Genomic DNA, 26,585 nt, shown 5'->3' on the forward strand with positions numbered 1-26,585 from the left:
TACACATTGTCACACATGACCACGTGCAGACAGAGACCAACTAGGAGGCTCGCGCCCTCATGCCATAGATATTAAAACAGAAGTTGGCTTGACTCTCTCAGGCAGGATGAAAACAACTACGTTTCCCATGATATTTTGCTAGTTACGGCCACTTTCACCGTGATCCTTAGCAATTTTTGGTGCCATTCAGCAATATGGCATGCTTCAAATTCAAATACTTCCGTTTTCATGCGAGTTGTCCATAGGAATACGTGGATGACGTCAGCGCTATCACCATCTACTTGTTTTAATGTCTATGGCAGAGAGAGGCACAGAGTCAGAGACCTCCAGTGGTCTGAAAAAGAGAACACAGCTCCCTTTGGGCAGAGAGACACTGTTTTCTAGGAGCTACAACACAGCAGACAAAAACTTCTCCCCCCAGACTCATTGATAACCCCAATCCTCCATGGAGACAGAAGGTATGAAGTCCTAATTAATATCGGCCTAGGAGGAACAAGATCATATACATATACAGTAAGCAGAGAACGCCTTCACTGATTTGTAAGTAATGACTTGTGAATCCTTGCGGATCCTTTTCCTCTGGCTCTTTGTAGCCCTTGTTTAGCCTAGTGGGGCATTCTAAATTGAGAAGCATCAATTGCAAGTGCAAAAAAACTGTTAATTCTGCATTTGGCTACAAAGGAAACAGGCATTGAGGAGACGTGTTCACTTCTACCACCTGTTTCCTGGGCAAGTCATGACTAGGATTCAACAGGCCTCAACTGCTGTGCTTGTGCACAGTATCTCTTTTTTTTAAAGGAAATAGAAAAACGGTGTTACAGCATACTAAGAACACATTACATACGATCTTATTGATTGCTCGACATTGCTGAACTCATGCTATGGGCCAAGGTATGACATAGCTTAGCATGACCACTAATGCTTCGTTGCTTTGATTTATCACTCCCATTAAGCAATGCATCTGCCTTAATTAGAAAAGAGTGTAGTGGAGATTAACCCTGGTTGGAAATCACAGGTACTAATGACCTCTCTCTGCTGAGGTAATGTGTCATGATCTCACCCTAGTGATTCGTGGTTTGTTGAGATCAAATGTTTTGGTCGCTTTTATCCACCAATTCTCACTGGGATCAACTTCTCTAGCGCCCCAGTCTGTAAGTTGGTAGGACTATAAGTCTATCAGTAAAACTTGAGGGTAATTTCGAACCATACAAACATTACATTTATGTTCAGTAAATCCATAATGTTTATTCTTATATCAATAACACTTAGCTTTAAGTAAAAAGCAAGTGCAAGCAAACGAGCTGCGATGAGGTAAGCCTATTTGTTCAGCACTTTCAAAATGGACACTGACAGATGTTAGTTCAGATAAATTCAGCAAGATGATGAGGCCTTAACTTTACTATTCTTTAAGTCACCACACACACACACACACACAGAGACACTTGGTAAGCCTACCATTTTAAGTATTTTATTAGGCCTATGTGGTATAAAAAGGAAGGAAATACAATCATGAGGATCCACTTTTATATACAATATACCGCTGCACAGACAGCGCATTCCGCAAACAAAACAACCCTAGCAATATCAACTGGAATTACATGGATCTTTTACTTCATGAATGTTGTCAATCTTTTTAAGCTCCAACGCGTACCATCGGGTTTAACCAAGCTTACAAATAATGTGGATATGGGTTGTGAAAAATCATTGGGGTTTATTATTTTCATTTCTTTTCATGTGGTACATTGAAAATGTGGTAATATACATCTTTAACCTTATGTCTGTTGCATTGGTGGAGGCATTTACTGTTTCAGTGTCATTTAATGCATGGGAAAGCATATCCTTATATAATAACAAAAATCTCTAATCATTCTATCAGAAGTTAATACCCTAGTTGTCATCACCCTAGCAAGTTTACAATAGGGATTCTCACCTAATATCCCATGCTGTTGAGATATTCTAAGTAAAGTAATATCGTGAGAGTCAAATTCAAGCCTGGTGAGGGGGTTACATGTATTTTCCCAGTCGGAGCTACTTTTTTTTCAGAGATCCCAGTTGTCTTAACTCACTGAAGTCTGACATTTCCCTGTATAACTTTAATCAGTTATTTGGACCAAAGCAACTGATTGCTGAGCCAACCCAGGTGTGTATTGACACTAAATCAACTTTGGATTTGATTATTGTATCAGACCAAGAGAACGTCTGTCAGTCAAGAGTCTTAAATATTGGTTTTAGTGATCATTTGGTAACCTACTGTATCCGTAAGAAATCCAAAATGCTACCTGAGCCAGGTAATAACTACATGAAGGTCTATGAAACAAAGGAAGGAACATTTTGTAGAAGTACTTGGAATTTTATATAGGTCTCATGTACTAAACTGTGATGTTGATGAAGCTTGGTATCTCACTCAACCCTCTATCTCCGATGAAACAAATTCAAATCAAACAGAGGTCAGGGAATTGATCACTGATCATTGATCACTTCAGAGATCTTAGACCTCATAAGGAAAAGGGATCCTACCTGGCCAGATTCAGAAGAACAAATCTTCAACAAGATTATGAATGTTATATTAACTGTAGAAACCAGGGAAGATACAAAATGGATAAGGCCAAATCCCAACATTACAAAGACGCTGTTAATGACAACTTACATCAGCCTTGTAAACTGTGGAACATTTTAAAGGACATTGGCTCAAACTCCCCATAAAGACAAAATCCTGTAGTATTGGCCTGGATATTGATTATGTTTTATGCAATGACCAGGAAAAGGTTGCAAATTATTTTACCATATTTTTTTACCACTATAGCCTTATCTCTGGTTAAAAAGTTACAGACCTGCTCTGGAAACTATGGCCAGTCTTTCATGAACAACTTTTACCATAGCAAAGGTATCACTTATTATTTGTTTGAGCTGTGCATGGTAACAGAGGACAATGTTTCCAATCTACTATGCTTAATGAGCACAAACAAAGCAACTGGGCTGGATAACCTTCCTGCAAGATTCATAAAGGATAGTGCTTGTGTCACTGCTAAAATGATAACGCATATTGTAAACCTTTCTATTAGTAGTGGAACATTTCCCAATGATCTCAAAACAGCCCGGGTGGTTCCACTCCACAAGAAGAGCAGAAAAACATATGAAGGAAACTATAGGCCTGTGTCGATCCTCAGCACCGTATATAAAGTTGTTGAGAGATTCATTTTTAATCAACTTGAGGGATACCTTCGAGCACAAACTACTTTATGAACTCCAATCTGTATTTAGAACAGCTCATTCCACTAATACTTGCCGTAACCACCTTTTTGATCACATCAAGCAGGAAAGTGGGAAGAGGAACTATACAGGTAGGGTCATGTTAGACTTGCAGAAAGCTTTTGACACATTGTGGACCATGATATTCTCCTGATAAAACTGAAATGCATGGGTCTAAATGATGTAGCAGTGAATTGGTTTAGGTCTTATCTGACCAACAGAACACAAGTATGTAATGTTGGTGATGTTCTGTCAGAGGCCAAAGAAACATCCTGTGGAATACCGCAGGGATCAATTTTAGGGCCTCTCCTATTTCTTATATACGTAAATGATATACCAGATACAGTAAAGTGCAAGCTCCTGCTTTATGCTGATGACTCAGCCATACTGGTACCAGGGAAGGATGCAGTTTACATAGAGGAGACCCTGAGTAAGGAATTCCATTTTGTTAGAGATTGGTTAACTGACAAAACATTGTCACTACATTTGGGAAAAACTGAATCGATTTAGTTTGCAACAAAACGTATATTGTTTAGGGCTGACAAGATAAAGGCAAACTGTGCAGGCAAGGATATTGAATCGAACTTATCTTGGTGCTTCAACACCTGCATTGCTTGCTGTTTGGGGTTTTAGGCTGGGTTTCTGTACAGCACTTTGAGATATCAGCTGATGTACGAAGGGCTATATAAATACATTTGATTTGATTTGATTTGTGTTTCCCTAGATCAGTGCCTTTCTGGAGACCTGATTGCTGCCAAATTCTTCCTAAAATGGTGAATAAATTGAAATGTTTATATCCTAACGCTAGATATTTTAACATCAAAGTTAAGAAACTGCTAGTCTCAACCTTGATCCAGTGTAATTTTGATCATGCCTGCTCTGATTGGTATTGAGGGCTATCAAAAAAGAAAGAAAATGCAGGTCATGCAAAATAATGTTTTCAGGTATATGCTGAATGTCCCCTAGGACCCACATAGGGGTACTGGAGTTCCGGTAGGTGGGCTTGTTGCCTTTGGAGTCCAGAGTGGACCAACTTAAACTTAATCATATGTCTGACATCTTAAATGATCGTGCCCCAGGTTATATGAAAAACCACATTGATATGGTCTATAACCAACACAGTTACAATACCAGAGCTAGCGTTGTCTTGTAAAATACCAAGAGTTAAAAGTACTGCGAGGAGCACGTTTTTCTATACAGGCATTTGTCTATGGAATAGCCTCCCCCTGGAGATCAAGCAAAGAAAAAGTAGAAATAGCTTTAAAAAGCAGGGAAAGGTTTTAATTTGGACATGGTTATCTAAGTAAGAGAAACCACACCACTGCCCCTTGTGCCCCCTACTGCTGGTCAGGTGTATTTATTTGACTGATATGTATGATGTGCAATGAATAGATTGTTTTAGTGTGAAATTAATATGGTTGATTTTTAAGGTTAGGGAGAAGTGCAGTGAATAGTACCACTTTTTTTTCTTCTTTTAAACATTATATGTGTTGTTGTTTTTACCATCAAGGACCACTTTCGAAACAAGCGTTTTAATTAATACTTTCACCCAAAATAAATTCAATTCAATGATGTTGACATAATCAGTCCAATCAAAGCTACGGTAGATATAATGTGATTTGATGTAATTTTATCTGAGGCCAAAGACCTTATTGGCCTTATTGGATGAGCACTTCTAATGTAAATATATGGCAGCAGCCAAGGGGGCTTGAACTGCCTAGCTCTCCCTGTAGATTCTGAGGTGACGTAGTGTCCCCATGAGTGACAGTACACTGAGCCAATCACGGCGCAACTAGAGAAGATTACCAACGCCTACAGAAAGCAGAGCGAGGCTGAAACACCTGCATTTTGGAGCTGCCTTTCTCAAGAAAGCAAGAAAGAGACCATGTTTGTATGAGGCTTTATTCACTCAGTAAATGTGTTTTTAAATTGTTAACCACTGATGTGGACACTAATTATTGCCAAAATAACAAGCAAAAAACAGGCAACAAAAAAAAACAGGTGGGGCTCTCACCTGCCCTGAATGACGGATCGCCACTGCTCGTCTCGAGATTTATGACAAATGAGGGAGGCTGACGGATTCCTTCTTTCTCTCTCTCTAAACCAGATGCCTGCAATGTGTCTTCTGTAAAATCTCTATCTAATTATTTTGTGTGTGTGTGTGTTTTGGGAGCAGCTGCTGTCAATGTTGCTGAAGAACAATCACGTTCTAATTCGATGCCAAAAAGCTCTTAGCCAGACTTTGGCGTGACACAAAAAATGAACAGGACAATTTCATCAGGGAGCTCTTGTGCATAAATACATGATTTGTTTTCATGTAAAGCACTCTTTGATGTGAGAGCTGAAAAATGAGTGGAATTGATCATTCGGAACAGAGCATCTCATCAGTCTTTTGTGAGATGGACAAATTGTAGGCCTGATTACAGTTGTTTCATTAATCCTGAACAACTGCAAGATTGCACTAACATTGTAATTACATTGAAGTTATTTAAGACGTGAATGGAAAACCACGCTTGATCCAGTACCACTCTGCGACGTTTTGGTAGTCCATTAGGACTGAGGCACTTTGGGTGAGGGAACAGATGAGCCCCCCTCTTCCTGTTGCGTTATGGATGAGAAGATGTGGTTGAAACAAGTGTGGAACATGTAAATGTCTCCCCTGCTCTTCTGATGTCCAATCCGGTCACACAGCAGTGCTCATTAACGCAGCCTTCAGTTGCAGCGCTTCCGACACCACACATTGTTACTCCAGAAGTGTACAGAAGCAAATTGTGTGTGTGTGTGTGTGCGCGCGCTCATGAATGCATTTCTTGGAGGAATCCGGATGTGCACATGGTTGTTTACAGCTGTGTGAGACGTGCCTGTTTAATTAAGTTTAGAAGAGCTCTCCTCTCAATAACTGTCCATCAGCCACCCCAGTGAGGGTAACGGGGGCAGCAGGAGACAAGGGAGTGGAGTGAATGGGGGAAGTAGGAGGCTTAGGCTCAATCCCAATACACACACCCCCACCCCTCCCCCTCTGTTAAGCACGATCCCGCAAGCCCCATCAAGTCGGAGTGGTATCCCAATTCAACTTTGAGCGAGGCGTAGCTTACAGCCCAACACCGTGCAGGACGTTTGGCATTTGCCAGAGAACACCAAGATTGGCAAATTCGCCACTGGCGCCCTGTGCTCTTCACAGATGAAAGCAGGTTCACACTGAGCACATGTGACAGTCTGGAGACGCCGTGGAGAACGTTCTGCTGCCGGCAACATCCTCCAGTATGACCAGTTTGGCGGTGTGTCAGTCATGGTGTGGGGTGGCATTTCTTTGGGGGGCCGCACAGCCCTTCATGTGCTCGCCAGAGGTAGCCTGACTGCCATTAGGTACCGAGATGAGATCCTCAGACCCCTTGTGAGACCATATGCTGGTGAGGTTGGGCCTGGGTTCCTCCTAATGCAAGGCAATGCTAGACCTCATGTGGCTGGAGTGTGTCAGCAGTTCCTGCAAGAGGATGGCATTGATGCTATGGACTGGCCCGCCCGTTCCCCAGACCTGAATCCAATTGAGCACATCTGGGACATCATGTCTCGCTCCATCCACCAACGCCACGTTGCACCACAGACTGTCCAGGAGTTGGCAGATGCTTTAATCCAGGTCTGGGAGGAGATTCCTCAGGAGAGGTCATACAGGCACGTGGAGGCCACACACACTACTGAGCCTCATTTTGACTTGTTTTAAGGACATTACATCAAAGTTGGATCAGCCTGTAGTGTGGTTTTCCACTTTAATTTTGAGTGTGACTCCAAATCCAGACCTCCATGGGTTGATAAATTTGATTTCCATTAATCATTTTTGTGTGATTTTGTTGTCAGCACATTCAACTATGTAAAGAAAAAAGTATTTAATAAGAATATTTCATTCATTCAGATCTAGGACGTGTTATTTTAGTGTTCCCTTTATTTGTTTGAGCAGTGTATATACACACACATCTCAGAACAAGAGTTTTAATTGCTTCCACTGGTTAATCATGAATCTCCAAGAAATTGCAGAAAATTACTGCGTGAAGGAAATGCAACTTTTACATGTCAAACTGCTATTATGGAATGAAAGTCCTGCTTCAATACTACTCCACATTGAACTACAGCCAGAGGATGGGCACATTACGAGCACATTGTTGTTTTGCAGTTCTCATTTGTTGTTCATATGATAGGTACGTATTTGTTGCATGAGAAATATAAGGAAAGTTATTACTGCCGCCAGTACAGGCATTGTGAAAAACACAAGGGTTGTCGTCAATGAATTGCGTGGTATAGGCAATGCCTTGGTGGCTTCTGCTGATCGTGTGAGTGATGAAGCGATGTCCAATTTCATAGGGTTATTTATTATTTCTCCCTACCATTAGTTGATCCGTTTGGAGGGACATTCCCCCACCGAGAGACACTCAGGGCTAAGGGGGGCATTGATCAGAAATACAGTGTAGACATTGTTAATGTTGCAAATTACTATTGTAGCTGGAAAATGCTGAATTTTTATGGAATATCTGCATATGCGTACAGAGGTCCATTATCAGCAACCATCACTCCTGTGTTCTAATGGCACGTTGTGTTAGCTAATCCAAGTTTATAATTTTAAAAGGCTAATTGATCATTAGAAAACCCTTTTGCAGTTATGTTAGCACAGCTGAAAACTGTTGGTCTGATTAAAGAAGCAATAAAACTGACCTTCTTTAGACTAGTTGAGTATCTGGAGCATCAGCATTTGTGGGTTCCATTACAGGCTCAAAATGGCCAGAAACAAAAGATTTTCTTCTGAAACTCATCAGTCTATTCTTGTTCTGAGAAATGAAGGCTATTTCATGCGAGAAATTGCCAAGAAACTGAAGATCTCGTACAACGTTGTGTACTACTCCCTTCACAGAACAGCGCAAACTAGCTATAACCAGAATAGAAAGAGGAGTGGGAGGCCCTGGTGCACAACTGAACAAGAAGACAAGTACATTAGAGTGTCTAGTTTGAGAAACAGATGCCTCACAAGTCCTCAACTGGCAGCTTCATTAAATAGTACCCGCAAAACATCAGTCTCAACATCAACAGTGAAGAGGCAACACCGGGATGCTGGCCTTCACTCCTATCAGATCCCATTGAGAGCATACATCAGACAGAAAAACCTGAATTATTGCATCTCATTGTGTTGTTGTCTTCCAGTGTCCAGCTAGCTAGCTAAAATTGGCCATTTCCTAAATTCTCCAGGAATGGAGATGGGGATTTGGATTATAACAGATCCAACCGTTAATTCATAACTTGTTGTGCCTCTTGCCTGATAGGATGGAAGTTCAATATGTAGCTAGATGTATAGTCGTGGCCAAAAGTTTGCTGCCTCAGTTGGCAATTTGCATATACTCCAGAATGTTATGAAGAGTAATCAGATGAATTGCAATTAATTGCAAAGTCCCTCTTTGCCATGCAAATGAACTGAATTCCCCCAAAAACATTTCCACTGCATTTCAGCCCTGCCACAAAAGGATCAGCTGACATCATGTCAGTGATTCTCTCGTTAACACAGGTGTGAGTGTTGACGAGGACAAGGCTGGAGATCACTCTGGCATGCTGATTGAGTTTGAATAACAGACTGGAAGCTTCAAAGGGAGGGTGGTGCTTGGAATAATTGTTCTTCCTCTGTCAACCCAGGTTACCTGCAAGGAAACACGTGCCGTAATCATTGCTTTGCACAAAAAGGGCTTCACAGGCAAGGATATTGCTGCCAGTAAGATTGCACCTCAATCAAACATTTATTGGATCATCAAGAACTTCAAGGAGGCTTGCTCAGGAATGGAAGCGGGCAGGTGTGAGTGCATCTGCACGCACAGTGAGGCAAATACTTCTGGAGGATGGCCTGGTGTCAAGAAGGGCAGCAAAGAAGCCACTTTTCTCCAGGAAAAACATCAGGGACAGACTGATATTCTACAAAAGGTACAGGGATTGGACTGCTGAGGACTGCCAACAGTAAAGCATCCTGAGACCATTCATGTGTGGGGTTGCTTCTCAGCCAAGGGAGTGGGCTCACTCACAATTTTGCCTAAGAACACAGCCATGAATAAAGAATGGTACAAACACATCCCCCGAGAGGAACTTCTTCCAACCACCCAGGAACAGTTTGGTGATGAACAATGCCAATTCCAGCATGATGGAGCACCTTGCCATAAGGCAAAAGTGATAACTAAGTGGCTCGGGGAACAAAACATCGATATTTTGGGTCCATGGCCAGGAAACTCCCCAGACCTTAATCCCATTGAGAACTTGTGGTCAATCCTCAAGAGTTGGGTGGACAAACAAAAACCCACAAATTCTGACAAACTCCAAGCATTGATTATGCAAGAATGCAGCTGCCATCAGTCAGGATGTGGCCCAGAAGTTAATTGACAGCATGCCAGGGCAGATTGCAGAGGTCTTGAAAAATAAGGGTCAACACCTTAAATATTGACTCTTCGCATCAACTTCATGTAATTGTCAATAAAAGCCCTTGACACTTATGAAATGTTTGTAATTATACTTCAGTATTCCATAGTAACATCTGACAAAAATATCTAAAGACACTGAAGCAGCAAACTTTGTGGAAATTAATATTTGTGTCATTCTCAAAACTTTTGGCTACGACTGTAGAAGGCTAATGTTAACTAGCTAACGTTGCCCATGAATGGAAGTTAGGCTACTGAGCAAGCATTATAGCCAGTTAGCCCAGGACAACAAAAAATAAAAGCATGTAATGTATGACAGAGTGATAGACCGTTTCATCAGCATGAAAGAGAGGAGGATGGCATTGGTGTAGGGTGAGTCAACATGCATGCACACATGCAAACAGAAATCCACATCATATTTAGCTTATGTTGATTGGACTAAATTGTTGAAGTTGAAATGGTGCTTGAATAGTGGAGGCAGCTTCTGTTTTCTTAACTCTCTGTGGTTCTAAATCAATAGTTGTTTAGTGGCCCGAAAATGTCGGAAACATTAACTTGCTTGACCATGTTGTAGGTCATGTAACTGTCTCTTACTGTACATGCAATATGCTTTGTGGACTTCACTGGACAGAGGTTGCTATCCGGTTTTGTGATAAAACAAAAAAGTGTGGTTGAATTTATTCTGCTACTAGGACTTCTGATTGTCTCTGTCTTTAGGCCTTTATTTCACAGTCGCAAGGCATATGAATTAACAGGTTGTAGAGCAAACAATGCAATTATCACAAGACATAGGTTGTAATATGGCATTTGGGGGGGGTTGACTTCCCCAGTGATTTTACCCATGCACCCCTACTGATTGTTACCCATCCTCAAGACGACCTCTATAGCCGTTCCAACATAACTAGCTGTCAGGCAGTAAGTAATGTCTATCTTTAGCCACCACAGCATATGTGTTGAATTATGCATTGCATATATTGCATAAGCTCCTCTTGTGGTTATTTTTCTTTATAATGACATGGTGGAATTGTGAGGACAAATGAGCCTGCTGACATGTATGCCTGCATCCATTTTGTTCCTCTCTCTCCCACTCCCTTGTCAACAGCCATCATTAAGGGGTGTAAGGAACACCTGACAAGCTGCTCAGTTCACCCAGCTTCAAAGTGCCTTGTCAAATAAGGAGATGGTGACGGCTTCAAACACAAGCGGACTGGGTTTGCAAAGCCGAGCTGCTTTCATCATTAGCATTGTTATAAGGTTATTAGTCAGCTGCTCTGACACACACACACACACACACACATCTTCTGAGCTCGTGCTGCTAGGTGACATAAACTGGGACATGCTTAACACCCCGGCCATCCTACAATCTAAGCTTGATGCCCTCAATCTCACACAATTTATCAAGGAACCTACCAGATATAACCCCTAATCCGTAAACACGGGCACCCTCATAGATGTCATCCTAACTAACTCACCCTCCAAAAACACTTGTTTTTGTTTTCAACCAAGATCTCAGTGATCACTGCCTCATTGCCTGCATCCGTAATGGGTCTGCGAGCAAACGACCAACCCTCATCACTGTCAAACGCTCCCTAAAACACTTCTGTGAGCAGGCCTTTCTAATCGACCTGGCCGGGGTATCCTGTAATGACATTGACCTCATCCCGACAGTAGAGGATGCCTGGTTATTCTTTAAAAGTGCCTTCCTCACCATCTTAAATAGGCATGCCCCATTCAAAAAAATGTAGAACCAGGAATAGATATAGCCCTTAGTTCACTCCAGACCTGTCTGCCCTTGACCAGCACAAAAACATCCTATGGCGTTCTGCATTAGCATCGAATAGCCCCTGGGATATGCAACTTTTCAGGGAAGTTAGGAACCAATATACACAGGCAGTTAGGAAAGCTAAGGCTAGCTTTTTTAAACATAAATTTGCATCCTGCAGTACAAACTCAAAAACGTTTTGGGACACTGTAAAGTCCATGGAGAATAAGAGCACCTCCTCCCAGCTACCCACTGCTCTGAGGCTAGGAAACACTGTTACAACCGACAAATCCATTATAATTTGAGAATTTCAATAAGCATTTCTCTACGGCTGGCCATGCTTTCCACCTGGCTACCCCTACCCCGGTCAACTACCCGGCACATTCCACAGCAACACGCCCAAGCCCCCACTATTTCTTCTTCACCCATACCCAGATAGCTGATGTTCTGAAAGAGCTGCAAATTGTTACAACCCCTATTACTAGCCTGTTCAACCTCTCTTTCATATCGTCTGAGATTCCCAAAGATTGGAAAGCTGCCGCGGTCATCCCCCTCTTCAAAGGGGGAGACACTCTAGATCCAAACTGCTACAGACCAATATCTATCCTACCCTGCATCTCAAAGGTCTTCGAAAGCCAACTTAACAAACAGATTACTGACCATTTTGAATCACATCGTACCTTCTCCGCTATGCAATCTGGTTTCCGAGCTGGTCATGGGTGCACCTCAGCCACGCTCAAGGTCTTTAACGATATCATAACTTCCGACTCTGTCAATCACCACATTCTTATTGGCAGACTCAACAGCCTTGGTTTCTCAAATGATTGCCTCGCCTGGTTCACCAACTACTTCTCTGATAGAGCTCAGTGTGTCAAATCTGAGGGCCTGTTGTCCGGACCTCTGGCAGTCTCTATGGGGGTGCAACAGGGTTAAATTCTTGGACCGACTCTTCTCTGTATACATCAATGATGTCACTCTTGCTGCTGGTGATTCTCTGATCCACCTCTACGCAGACAACACCATTCTGTATACTTCTGGCCCTTCTCTGGACACTGTGTTAACTAACCTCCAAGACGAGCTTCAATGCCATACAACTCTCCTACCGTGGCCTCCAACTGCTCTTAAACGCAAATAAAACTAAATGCATGCTATTCAACAGATCATTGCCCGCACCTGCCCGCCCATCCAGCATCACTACTCTGGACGGCTCTGACTTAGAATATGTGGATAACTACAAATACCTAGGTGTCTGGCTAGACTGTAAACTCTCCTTCCAGACTCACATTAAGCATCTCCAATCAAAAATGAAATCTAGAATCGGCTTCCTATTTCGCAACAAAGCCTCCTTCACTCATGCTGCCAAACATACCTTCGTAAAACTGACCATCCTACCGATCCTTGACTTCGGCGATGTCATCTATAAAATAGCCTCCAACACTCTACTCAGCAAACTGGATGTAGTCTATCACAGTGCCATCCGTTTTGCCACCAAAGCCCCATACACTACTCACCACTGCGACCTATAAGCTCTCGTTGGCTGGCCCTCGCTTCATACTCGTCGCCAAACCCACTGGCTACAGGTTATCTACAAGTCTCTGCTAGGTAAAGCCCCGCCCTATCTCAGCTCACTGGTTACCATAGCAGCACCCACTTGTAGCACGCGCTCCAGCAGGTATATCTCACTGGTCACCCCCAAAGCCAATTCCTCCTTTGGTCACCTTTCCTTCTAGTTCTCTGCTGCCACTGACTGGAACTAACTGCAAAAATCACTGAAGCTGGAGATTCTCATCGCCCTCACTAGCTTTAAGAACCAGCTGTCAGAGCAGCTCACAGATCACTGCATCTGTTCATAGCCCATCTATCTACCTCATCCCCATACTGTATTTATTTATTACCTCCTTTTGCACCACAGTATCTCTACTTGCACATCCATCTTTTGCACATCTACCATTCCAGTGTTTAATTGCCATATTGTAATTACTTCGCCACTATGGCCTATTTATTGCCTTAACTCCCTTATTTGACCTAATTTGCACTCACTGTATATAGACTTTGTTTTCTTTTTTTCTACTGTATTATTGACTGTACGTTTTGTTCATTCTATGTGTAACTCTGTGTTGTTGTATGTGTCGAACTGCTATGCTTTATATTGGCCAGGTCGCAGTTGCAAATGAGAACTTGTTCTCAACTAGCTTACCGGGTTAAATAAAGGTGAAAAAAATCCTATTTTAAAACACACACACACATACTTCCCAGGAATTGCACTGCTGTAGCGGGACAGAGGTGGCCACTCGTTAACAATAACTGAGTGAGGTCTGCGTCCTACTTTGCTTCCGACAGTGCTGCTTCCAGCATATTCTGTCAATCACAGAGTAGGTACAAATTCAAATGAAGGTCAATGGTCTTACTTGTGTTTGATGGTTGGAAAATGATCAACTGTTATATTTGATGGCTGCATAAGTACATAATCTTTGTGTACAGTGTTTCAGAAATCCAGACAGACAATAAGCACAGACTTCCTGTTCGCAAAGCCAAAGCATTCCTGTCACTTGAATGTTTTTGAATCGTGACAATCATACCCTACTTTTTTGGGTTAAATTCAAAAGTGAGTTTTCATTAAATGTGACATATACGATAGAGAGCGCAGTCCCATTTCGGTGTCGTGATTCCTTTATCCTCCAGAAGTATCATTACGTGTTAGCCATGACAGTTTGAGAGGAGGGTTGCGTCTCACCCACACACTGAGCCGGCTGACGCTGGCCCGCGTGTACCATGTCACAATTCCACCCCACATAAGTGTGAAACCGAGCTGATTTCTCTACCTTTCAAATGTGTGCCTATAATCTCTCAGGTAGGGATGGGAATGTGACAAAATTGTATTCACACTGGCGTCATTGCAAACGTACACACACACACACACACACACACAAATCCACATCTGCGTTCATTTCCACCATTTCGAATACGCACATAAGCACAATGTGAGCAACTCGCACGCACACACACAGGGAGAGCAGCTAAGGGGATCTCCACCTCTCTCCCAGGCCTATTATTAGATCTTCAACCCAGAGACAAAATAATCACACGTTCAGCTGAAACACAACAGGAGCTGATGCTTGCAGCACAGTGTATAAGAATGTGTCTCACTTTGTGCCATATTAAGACATTGCTCTCCTTTAAAAATACTATCATTAGAGCTGCATAAATGACACAGTGGAAAACAAATAATCAAACTATTATAAGAGAGAGAACCAGGAAACACTGCAAATATCCACAAATGGAAATTGTTTTTGTGTAATAAATGCATAATATGTGAGTTCTCATTAGATAAACGTAGGCTTTTCCATGGGGTCAATTACATTTCATATATGTCAATATATACAGTCGGGCAAAAAAGTAGGTAGGCCGTCATTGTAAATAAGAATTTGTTCTTACAGTGGGGCAAAAAAGTATTTAGTCAGCCACCAATTGTGCAAGTTCTCCCACTTAAAAAGATGAGAGAGGCCTGTAATTTTCATCATAGGTACACTTCAACTATGACAGACAAAATGAGGAAAAAAATCCAGAAAATCACATTGTAGGATTTTTAATGAATTTATTTGCAAATTATGGTGGAAGATAAGTATTTGGTCAATAACAAAAGTTTATCTCAATACTTTGTTATATACCCTTTGTTGGCAATGACAGAGGTCAAATGTTTTCTGTAAGTCTTCACAAGGTTTTCACACACTGTTGCTGGTATTTTGGCCCATTCCTCCATGCAGATATCCTCTAGAGCAGTGATGTTTTGGGGCTGTTGCTGGGCAACATGGACTTTCAACTCCCTCCAAAGATGTTCTATGGGGTTGAGATCTGGAGACTGGCTCGGCCACTCCAGGACCTTGAAATGCTTCTTACGAAGCCACTCCTTCGTTGCCCGGGCGGTGTGTTTGGGATCAGTGTCATGCTGAAAGACCCAGCCACGTTCCATCTTCAATGCCCTTGCTGATGGAAGGAGGTTTTCACTCAAAATCTCACGATACATGGCCCCATTCATTCTTTCCTTTACACGGATCAGTCGTCCTGGTCCCTTTGCAGAAAAACAACCCCAAAGCATGATGTTTCCACCCCCATGCTTCACAGTAGGTATGGTGTTCTTTGGATGCAACTCAGCATTCTTTGTCCTCCAAACACGACGAGTTGAGTTTTTACCAAAAAGTTATATTTTAGTTTCATCTGACCATATGACCTTCTCCCAATCTTCTTCTGGATCATCCAAATGCTCTCTAGCAAACTTCAGACGAGCCTGGACATGTACTGGCTTAAGCAGGGGGACACGTCTGGCACTGCAGGATTTGAGTCCCTGGCGGCGTAGTGTGTTACTGATGGTAGGCTTTGTTACTTTTGTCCCAGCTCTCTGCAGGTCATTCACTAGGTCCCCCCGTGTGGTTCTGGGATTTTTGCTCACTGTTCTTGTGATCATGTTGACCCTACGGGGTGAGATCTTGCTTGGAGCCCCAGATCGAGGGAGATTATCAGTGGTCTTGTATGTCTTCCATTTTCTAATAATTGCTCCCACAGTTGATTTCTTCAAACCAAGCTGCTTACCTATTGCAGATTCAGTCTTCCCAGCCTGGTGCAGGTCTACAATTTTGTTTCTGGTGTCCTTTGACAGCTCTTTGGTCTTGGCCATAGTGGAGTTTGGAGTGTGACTGTTTGAGGTTGTGGACAGGTGTCTTTTATACTGATAACAAGTTCAAACAGGTGCCATTAATACAGGTAACGGGTGGAGGACAGAGGAGCCTCTTAAAGAAGAAGTTACAGGTCTGTGAGAGCCAGAAATCTTGCTTGTTTGTAGGTGACCAAATACTTATTTTCCACCATAATTTGCAAATAAATGTATAAAAATCCTACAATGTGATTTTCTGGATTTTTCCCCCTCATTTTGTCTGTCATAGTTGAAGTGTACCTATGATGAAAATTACAGGCCTTTCTCATCTTTTAAAGTGGGAGGACTTGCACAATTGGTGGCTGGCTAAATACTTTTTTGCCCCACTGTAAACACCAGGCCTACTGTCTGTTCTGGTAGTATAGGCTCTGGCAGCATCCAGAGCTGTGTGCACATTTGAATAAAACAAACAGTCATAGACAATAAGCTCTTTGTGCAAAACAGATCTAGCAGACTGATACAACAACTCTTCTCAACGCTTCAGTCTCTTCCCAAACATTCAAAATTGTTGGCATTGGCACAACAAGATTAGGTCTTTGAAATGGGGCAATGGGGAGTGAACATCAAAATAATGTTGTATGATATGGAATAGCTTCAGTAAACTACTGACAGAAACCCAACACAGCACTTCCAATTCAACATTGAGTTCAATAGCTCTATGTCAATTAAACACAGATCAAACATAATACATTGTAAGCTCACATTTACAAGGTCAAGTATTCACTATTTCCAAACACTTGGGTGCCTTTTAAAGTGGCAATTAAATGGCTCTATTTTAGACTGGGCTATGTTTGGTTCTTGTTGTGTCATTTATTGGTGGTGTCAAAATTACAAGTATCAAATTGCAATCATCCTCCACATGCTTGAGAAATTCACAATGGTCTTGTCGGTCTCTTCGGTGGTTTGATGTACTATTTATGGGTGCGAGTGTGACGTAATATATCTAAAAATGCTCAAACCTGACCACACACATATAGCTTTGAATTTAATTTGAGGAATGCAATAGTTCCTTCCTACGAATGAAATGACGTCGTGCGACGCAAAAAGAGAGGGTGAATTCACATGAACTGTACCTCGAATAACTTGGATGCACGAATGGAAGGTGAGGAACCGACGTACAGCTGAAATATATTTGAAGTTCGTCTTTCCTCTCTTACATATGTTACAACATAAGCCATCCAATGACGTCGGCAGCAACATGGGAGATGACGATGTCAGGATATTGCAAGTGGCTTCACAGGCCACCAGGCAAAACTGACCGGAGAGCAATTCTGTAGCAACCAAATTGCTCACAGAATGTAAAAGCTGCTTATCTTTTTAGAACACTGTAGGCTATCGGTAGCTTATATTTTATATTAACTGTGTTTCCGTCAAATCAGTCATAGCAGATTATTGTGAAATAGACTACAGCCAACACAATTATAGTGTACATTCACTTAGGTTGACTCCAAATTCCTGACCTATTCTAGTTGAAACTGGTCATGCAAAAGGCAAACACAAACCGTTCGTTTAAGCTGCATACAAAAACAATTTATAAAATCAAATCGGTACTTACTATTTGCACAGGTGCTGAAGACACATATCGAGGCATTCCCCTTCCACTTCGTCCGCCGAGGTGAGGTCCGATAAAGGGCGCATTGGGACAGGGTCGTTCTCCTGAAGTGGTGGCCTCATCTCTCGGAGGAAGAGCTCCAAGAACCTTCGGAAGGTTTTCTCCTCTGCTGCAGAGCCGGCCATCACTTCTCATTCCTGGACAGACAAGAGACAGCAGTATCCGGGCAAGAAGACTACTTCAAATCGCTGGCTGGACAGCTCCCCACTGGTGCCTGTTGGGAACGCGCGCGCGTAAACAAGGCTTTCGCTCTATCACAGAAGAGGGTGGGTGGATGATGATAACGTATAGGAAAGGGGAGGATTTTTTTAATATATAAAAGGGAGGAAGCGTCAAGTTTGGGAACGCGCACGTACAAGAGAGTCACCGCGAAAATAAGATCAGAGTGAGGAATTTTTGTATGGAGGTTAATGAGTGTCGAATTTGTTAAACAAACAATTACTAATTTGCTAAGTGAAGCTTATTTGATCGGATAGAAGTGTCGTAATGGTTAGGTTGTTACGAATGCACTAATAAGTGGATGCACGTGGCATTTCGGCAACTTAGGATCTTTGGATCTTTGAGGACATGCAGTTCCATTGTAAGAGTGGTCACACAACTTTGTCAATATAATAGATACTAGTTGGATTAAATAAACCACATGCTTTAAAATAAGCTTTAAAGGTGGGCAAATTGCCTTCACTGTGCAGTAACTAACAACAAATATCATTAGCATACAGTGCAGTTGGAAAGTATTCAGTACCCTTGACCTTTTCCACATTTTGTTATGTTACAGCCTTATTCTAAAATGGATTACATTGTTCTCCCCCTAAATCGACACACAATACCCCATAATGACAAAGAAAAAACTGTTCAGAATATTTTTCAAATTTATTACAAATAAAAAAACAGAAATTTTACATTTACATAAGTATTCAGACCGTTTACTCAGTACTTGGTTGAAGCACCTTTGGCAGCAATTACAGCCTCGAGTCTTGGCACACCTGTATTTGTGGAGTTTTCCCCATTCTTCTCTGCAGGTCCTCTTAAGCTCTGTCAGGTTGGATAAGAAACGTCGCTGCACCACCATTCTTCACCATAGGGATGGTGCCAGGTTTCCTCCAGAAGTGATGCTTGGCATTCAAGCCAAAGAGTTCAATCTTGGTTTCATCAGACTAGAGAATCTTGTTACTCATGGTCTGAGAGTCCTTTAGGTGCAAGAGGGCTGTCATGTGCCTTTTACTTTGGGCTCCTTAGTGGCACAGTGGTCTAAGGCACTGCATATCAGTGCTAGAGGTGTCACTACAGACCCTGGTTTGATCCGGGGCTGTATCACAACCGGCCGTGATTGGGAGTTGTTTGCTGGTCCTTTGACACAGACACAGGAACCTTGGTATGAAACTCTTTAGTAATAAAATGCAATTGCAGACAGAGATTCACATACAGAGTACCTCAGTAGTCTATAGTAAAGATATGTGTCGCGAAACAGGAGACCACACTCTTTATACAACCTACTGTCAATCATATCTTAACATTGTTGCATTGGATTAGATACAAAGTATCGACGATGAGGAAAAACATGTCTAGACTGTGGTTTCTCACTCTACTATCTCAGCCTTGAGCCTGCGTGACTATCAGCAGGTGAAGACAATTCTCAGCCTGAACTAAAGCAGTACATCTCCATTTACCCAGTACTTTTCCATCATTGCGCATTGCAAGCCTACAAAGGTTATCACATATATACAGTTATCATGGCATTGGTGTAGCCCTACACCCGACCCCCAGGGTAACCCCCAACATTCCCCCCTTTGAGACTGCCTAGTTTCATATAACCATGTACAGAAATCGACATTAGACATCTGAAACTTTTAACCATTCACAACCATCACATCATCTGGGTCAGTTGTGCAAGCAAGGGGGTCATAGTTGGGGTCAACACCAGTGGCATCATAGGAGGCAGGTAAAGCCAATACCATTAAACCAGGCACGGTCTTTTTCACTGCCAAGACCACAAAAAAATCAAAACACAGCAAAAGCCCATCAACACAGGAACTACAAATGATAAGATACCGATTAAAGTCTGGCCCATAATATTTCCAAATTTCCCAGCGAACCACAAAATTGACACCGCAGTCCCTTTTGGGGACACTTTTCTATCAAAGTCTCGAATAAACTTTACCCACTTGTTGACAGGGCCGGCTTCACCCACACAAACAAGTAGTGTGGATAGAGCCAACACAGTCAACCACCAACGACCACATGTTGTCGTCTTCCCTCTCTTATACCCCCCTAAGGGTTTATTTATTTACAACATAACCTTGCTGCTCATGTAAAACATTTGGTTCTTCAGGGCTTTGGTCTTGCCGTTCATCTTTTTCAAGTCTTTGGTCTCAACTCACATCTGTTTCTGCCTCTTGTTTCAGTGTCTGGCTCCATCATCTCCTGTGGGCTGAACACCTTCTGGCAGTGGGACAGGTGTTGTCAGCCGGATCTTTCCTGAACTTTGACCACCGTTGGTGTTGCCATGGTTACCTTGAATATCATACCCCATCCATCTTGGCTGGTTCCATTTTCTCTTGTGGACCCGGATTTTGACCCAGTCTCCAACCTCCACAGGCAGGTAGTCAGGGTCCTCACCTGGTCTCTCCTCCTGAGCTTTCCTAGAGTGAGAGTGGAGAGATCTGACAATAGTAGTTAAATCTTTCATGTATTCCAAGTGTTCTACTTCAGTTAGAGTGAGGTCTATTTGTCTGTCAGTCATGGGTCTGTGTGCCGGAACATTCATGTGTCTTCCTGTCAACATTTCATGGGGTGTATACCCCAGGCCTTTATTAACACTACTGCGCATTTTCATTAACACCAGTGGTAAACAATCAACCCAAGATTTCTTGGTGGAGTGGCATATCTTAGCTAACCCTTGTTTAATGGATTGGTTAGCTCTCTCGGTAACCCCATTACTCTAGGGGTGGTAGATGGACTCCCATCATTATGGCTACCTGCTTCACTACATCACCAGTGAAGTGGGTACCATTGTCTGCAGATAAAACCTCAGGAACACCAAATCTAGGTCTTATCGCCCTCACTAGTAGCTTTGCTACTGTCTTAGCATCACAGTGTGTGGTGGGAAATGCCTCCACCCACCTGGTGAACCTGTCAATAAGGACTAAACAGTACCTTTTCCTTTCTTTTTGCAAGATCTATAAAATCCATGGCAAGATGGACAAAGAGTCCTCTTGGCGTAGGGAAATGACCTGGTTTCAGAGGTGTTCCTTTGGCAATGTTAATTTGCATGCACGTAGCACATCGAAACAGAAACTGTTTCACGTGCTGAGTCAAATTTGGATGAAACCAATCCAAAGAAATTGCCTCTCGTATCCCCCCCTTGACAAATGTGCCGTACCAGGTTAGGTACCAGGTTAGAGCCAGCAGCATACAACTGCTGGCTTGCTTCTGAAGCTAAGCAGGGTTGGTCCTGGTCAGTCCCTGGATGGGAGACCAGTAGCTGCTGGAAGTGGTGTTAGAGGGCCAGTAGGAGGCACTCTTTCCTCTGGTCTAAAAAATATCCCAATGCCCCAGAGCAGTGATTGGGGACACTGCCCTGTGTAGGGTGCTGTCTTTCGGATGGGATGTTAAATGGGTGTCCTGACTCTCCGAGGTCATTAAATATCCCATGGCACTTATCGTAAGAGTAGGGGTGTTAACCCTGGTGTCCTGGCTAAATTTCCAATCTGGCCCTGAAACCATCATGGTCACCTAATAATCCCCAGGTTACAATTGGCTCATTTCTCCCCTGTAATTATTTCCCAGGTTGTTGCTGTAAATGAGAACGTGTTCTGAGTCAACTTACCTGGTACAATAACAGATATTTTTTTTTTAAATAGCATGGGCCACTTGCCAGACAGAATATGTCTCTGAATTTTAGAAACGGGGTCAAGTTTACAACCCTACTGTTGCCATACCAAATGAGAACCAACATCCAAAGCCTGTTTAGATGCCAAATCAGTGTATTTCCAAACAGTAGCAGAGAAGAACATGGAGTGGCCATGACACTTTGAGGCAGCCAATTTAGCAGCATCATCTGCCATGACATTACCCATACTCACAAAATGAGCAGCAACCTTCACAATAGCCAAAGCAGAGAGCAGCATCATAGCCTCCAAGAGATCTAAAACCATAGTTCTATCACGAATAGGACTTCCACAAGCATTGTGAAAACCCCTACTCCTCCTGACACCACACCAGGTGAGACAAACCCCTACTCCTCCAGATACCACACCATTGTAACCCTTTCCCTTTTCCCATTTTACAGGCAGTGGTTAGTACCAAAAGTTCAGCCTGTTGAGCTGAGAAAGTATCTGGTAATGGTTGTTGTATGTGAGTGGTTCTATCAATTGTCTCAATACCAAACCCTGCATGTTTCATCCCTGTAGTTTGATCTATATATGCAAAACTGTCATCGACAGTCAGGGCAGTGTCAGAGGTCAGGCTGGTGCACCTAAGCAAGAACAGTGGGCTCCAGTGTCAATTAAGAATGGGATAGTTCTTCCATGTACCCGAAGTTTGATTATTGGGTCCTTTTCCCCTCCCCCATCTTCGAATATGTACTGGGGACACTGGAGGAAAGGGTCTGGGCCTCTTCATTGCTGATCGTCAGGAAAATAAGAACTGTTGGTGTTCTGATTTCCTTGTGGCCAGACACCACCTCTTCCCCCTCTCTGTGGTTAATTTCCTCCATGTCCTCCTTGGTGGCCAGGACCAGGCTTGTAGTAACCTCCTTGTGCCTGCTGTGGAGGTCCTCCATAGGTTTGGGGTTGCTGCTGATATCCACATTGTTGTTGGTATCCTCCTGTTTCCTTCTCTGAAATGTTGTCTCCCTCCAGGTGTTGTAGCCCATCCTTGATATTGAGGATTTTGTGGACATTGGTTCCTGTGTGTCCAAATTGTCCACACCCCCAGCATTGTATAGGTGGCATTTTGGGTGATGGTGGGCCCCATGGTTGTGGTTTCCCATAGGTCTGAGGGGGAAATTGTACAGAAGGCACTATGGGCTGTGGTTGTGGCACATGTCCACTTGGGGGCGCTGTAGGAGCAGGAGTGTTCATCACCATGTCAGGCTCACCTTTTTAGTTTGTCATATTGCCTCCTGTTTTCCTCAGAATCGTCATCATGTAGTTCCCTCAGTTGTTCTCGGGGGTTCGCAGACTTTTCGCCTTAAGTCTTTCCATTGTTCTTTGAAAACACAGTATTCTTTTACTTGTTCCAAACTTTGTTCTTCCATCATGTCTGGCAGTTCTCACTGGTTTGTATGGGATCTTTTTTTTGCTGCCTGTTTCCCAGTCCTTCTCCGGATCCCAGGGTCCACTACTGCCCTTATATGAACTGCTGGCCATATGCGGAATCTTCCTGTCTTTGTCTGGGTTTCCTAGAGGGGTTGAAGAGGAGCCGGGGGACCTTAATTCCGCCAATTACAGAAATTGTTTCTCTATCACTTTTTTTTCTCCGTTTGTAGACTCTCACCCTCTTCTCCTTCATCTTCTTTCATTAGTTCCCCCTTAATAATTACCGTTGTACCAGTAGCTATCACTTCCACACCTCATTCTTTATCTTCATAAGGTGGGGGGTCTATAGGGTGAAGGGGCCCACACAGGAACATTTGATAAGACGAAGTGTGATGTGATAAGTGACAGGTTACCATACTGTCAGCCACTATATTGGGACTAATCCCGGGTCTCTTTTTCCCTTGTTCCATTACCCTTTGACTCAACTGTTTCAACTGACTTTGAGCATAAAATATCTGTCCTTCAGTCCGAATTAGTCCCAATATAGTGACTGACAGTATGGTAACCTTCTTATTACTCTTCTTCTTACTGGCTTGCCTTCCCATGACTATGTCACTTATCACATCACACTTATCAAATGTTCCTGTGACCAGATATCTGTACTTTTCTTCTTTGTTTGTCCATTTACAAAACACCCAGTCCAGGTCGGTTTTCAAGTACGGATATTTGTCCTGTAAATATGGTTTGGGACTAATATGTTTCATTGGTGTGGGACCCACTGTCTCTGCACTGCCTTTGGTTGAATCAGTCATTGAGCCCCGTGATTTAGTTTTAATCAGGTTCTATGTAATGTGGACTGAGTGACTTATTCGGGTATTCGGGTAGTAGAACCCAACATAGGATGATATACCCAACGCAGTTCTATTTTCTCTAAGGGGTTCTTCTTTAGTTTTACTACATTCATTCACTAACCACGCTACTGTAAATGGTTCCACATGTGTGGTAAATAACCACAATTGGTTTCAATTGTATTTTAACTTCAGTACGGGGTCTCCCTGTCTCCTCTCTTGTGGATGTAATGGAAGAGTAAACTCACAACATGTCTTTCCCAATACTCAATTAACACATTCCTCTCTTTCTTGTACTAGTCTTAAATACTTGTTGTCTATACCAGTCTAGATTTATTTCAGTACATAGAAATTCTTGATATTGACTAGCATATATCCATTCACTGTTATCAAATGCACTCAACTCATACAATTGTCCCACACCAAATCTATAATCCCACCAATTATACATATCAAAACAAAACCAATGCCTTCCCTCAGGTAAGAACACCACACATACAGTTGAAGTCTGAAGTTGACTGTGCCTTTAAACAGCTTGGAAAATTCCAGGAAATTATGTCATTGCTTTAGAAGCTTCTGATCGGATAATTGACATCATTTGAGTCAATTGGAGGTGTACCCATGGATATATTTGCTTGACATCATGGGAAAAGCAAAAGAAATCAGCCAAGCCCTCGGAAAAAAAATTGTAGACCTCCACAAGTCTGGTTCACCCTTGAGAGCAATTTCCAAACGCCTGAAGGTACCACGTTCATCTGTACAAACAATAGTATGCAAGTATAAACACCATGGGACCACGCAGCCGTCATACCGCTCAGGAAGGAGACATCTTCTGTCTCCTAGAGATGAACATACTTTGGTGCGAAAAGTGCAAATCAATCCCAGAACAACAGTAAAGGACCTTGTGAAGATGCTGGAGGAAACAGGTACAAAAGTATCTATATTCACAGTAAAACGAGTCCTATATCGACATAACCTGAAAGGCCGCTCAGCAAGGAAGAAGCCACTGCTCCAAAACCGCCATAAAACAGCCAGACTACGGTTTGCAACTGAACATGGAGAGAAAGGTCATACTTTTTAGAGAAATGTCCTCTGGTCTGATGAAACAAAAATAGAACTGTTTGGCCATAATGACCAAAAACACCAAAAGAAAGGTGCCCAGGGTCCCTGCTCATCTGCGTGAACGTGCCTTAGGCATGCTGCAAGGAGGCATGAGGACTGCAGATGTGACCAGGGCAATAAATTGCAATGTCCGTACTGTGAGATGCTTATGACAGCGCTACAGGGAGACAGGACGGAAAGCTGATCATTCTCACAGTGGCAGACCACATGTAACAACACCTGCACAGGATCGGTACATCCGAACAGGATGGCAACAACTGCCCGGAACACACAATCCCCCCATTAGTGCTCAGCCTGTCCGCAATAGGCTGAGAGAGGCTGGACTGAGGGCTTGTAGGCCTGTTGTAAGGCAGGTCCTCACCAGCAACAACGTCGCCTATGGGCACAAACCCACCGTCGTTGGACCAGACAGGACTTGCAAAAAGTGCTCTTCACTAACGAGTCGCGGTTTTGTCTCACCAGGGGTGATGGCCGGATTCACGTTTATCGTTGAAGGAATGAGCGTTACACCGAGGCCTGTACTCTGGAGCGGGATCGATTTGGAAGTGAAGGGTCCGTCATGGTGTGTCACAGCATCATCGGACTGAACTTGTTGTCATTGTAGGCAATCTCAACATTGTGCGTTACAGAGAAGACATCCTCCTCCCTCATATGGTACTCTTCCTGCAGGCTCATCCTTACATGACCCTCCAGCATGACAATGCCACCAGCCATACTGCTCGTTCTGTACGTGATTTCATGCAAGACAGGAATGTCAGTGTTCTGTCATGGCAAGCGAAGAGCCCGGATCTTAATCCCATTGAGCACATCTGGGACCTGTTGGATCGGAGGGTTAGGGCTAGGGCCATTCCCCCTCCCGGTCGCGACAGAGCGGGCGCAGTGGTCTAGAATCAAGGTTTGGTTATTTTTCGTTGAGCATTGATCTCCGCTTATTGATCTCCGCTTATTCATGTTTGTTTTTTTTGTCTCTTGTCTTTTGCTCCTTCTGTGCAACTTTACATTTACATATAAATAACAATGGGAGTCGTCTGAAAGGCAGGTAAGCAGGTGACAAGCTTAGGTCCAAAATAAGCCCATAAAAATGCATTGAGGTTATTTTGGCGAGAGTGAAACCCCTCGTTTCGCCTCTTCCTCTCTGCTCTCTCACACACACAACAAAGATGAGAGATCACTTCTTTGTGACAAGCGGTTTCAACTCGCTATTTGCATTTGAGGTTTAATCCAACATAATTGGTCACATGGACACAAACACATTGTTACAGTAAAATAATGTCTCAGAGGAGAAGTTACGTTTTTATGTCTTAACTACTAAAATTGTGCTCAGAACACACACACCTAAAAACTGGAGTATCAATGTACATTGGTTCTGGAAAATGAATGCTCAGTTTGTCCCGCTTGCATTGCAGTACAGTTATAGCAGCATTTCAGCCAAAGACTGTTATACTAGCTGTCTAGTCTGTTTAAAAATGAGAAATATGCATTTGTATATGGAATTGGCAACTCGTTCTCATTCAGAGAAATAATGTAGGCCACTTGATTTCAACATCTGAACAAAGTGGACAGGCTAGCATGCTGTTTAAACAGTTGAG

At 42.9% G+C, this 26,585-nt stretch overlaps 1 protein-coding gene across 1 annotated transcript in view; it reads right to left on the minus strand.

Moving 5' to 3' along the window:
* The window catches only part of LOC109873095 (protein phosphatase 1E), a 94,545-nt gene extending 76,538 nt beyond the window's left edge, over nt 1–18,007 (minus strand). The window contains exon 1 of the mRNA XM_020464622.2: nt 17,712–18,007. Within this exon, the coding sequence (XP_020320211.2) occupies nt 17,712–17,893 (182 nt within the window). The 5' untranslated portion in view covers nt 17,894–18,007. The remainder of the gene's footprint in view (nt 1–17,711) is intronic.
* Between the last annotated feature and the right edge of the window lie 8,578 nt (nt 18,008–26,585).

Source organism: Oncorhynchus kisutch, linkage group LG28 (genome assembly GCF_002021735.2).
Source record: "Oncorhynchus kisutch isolate 150728-3 linkage group LG28, Okis_V2, whole genome shotgun sequence".
NCBI classification, from domain to species: Eukaryota; Metazoa; Chordata; class Actinopteri; order Salmoniformes; family Salmonidae; genus Oncorhynchus; species Oncorhynchus kisutch.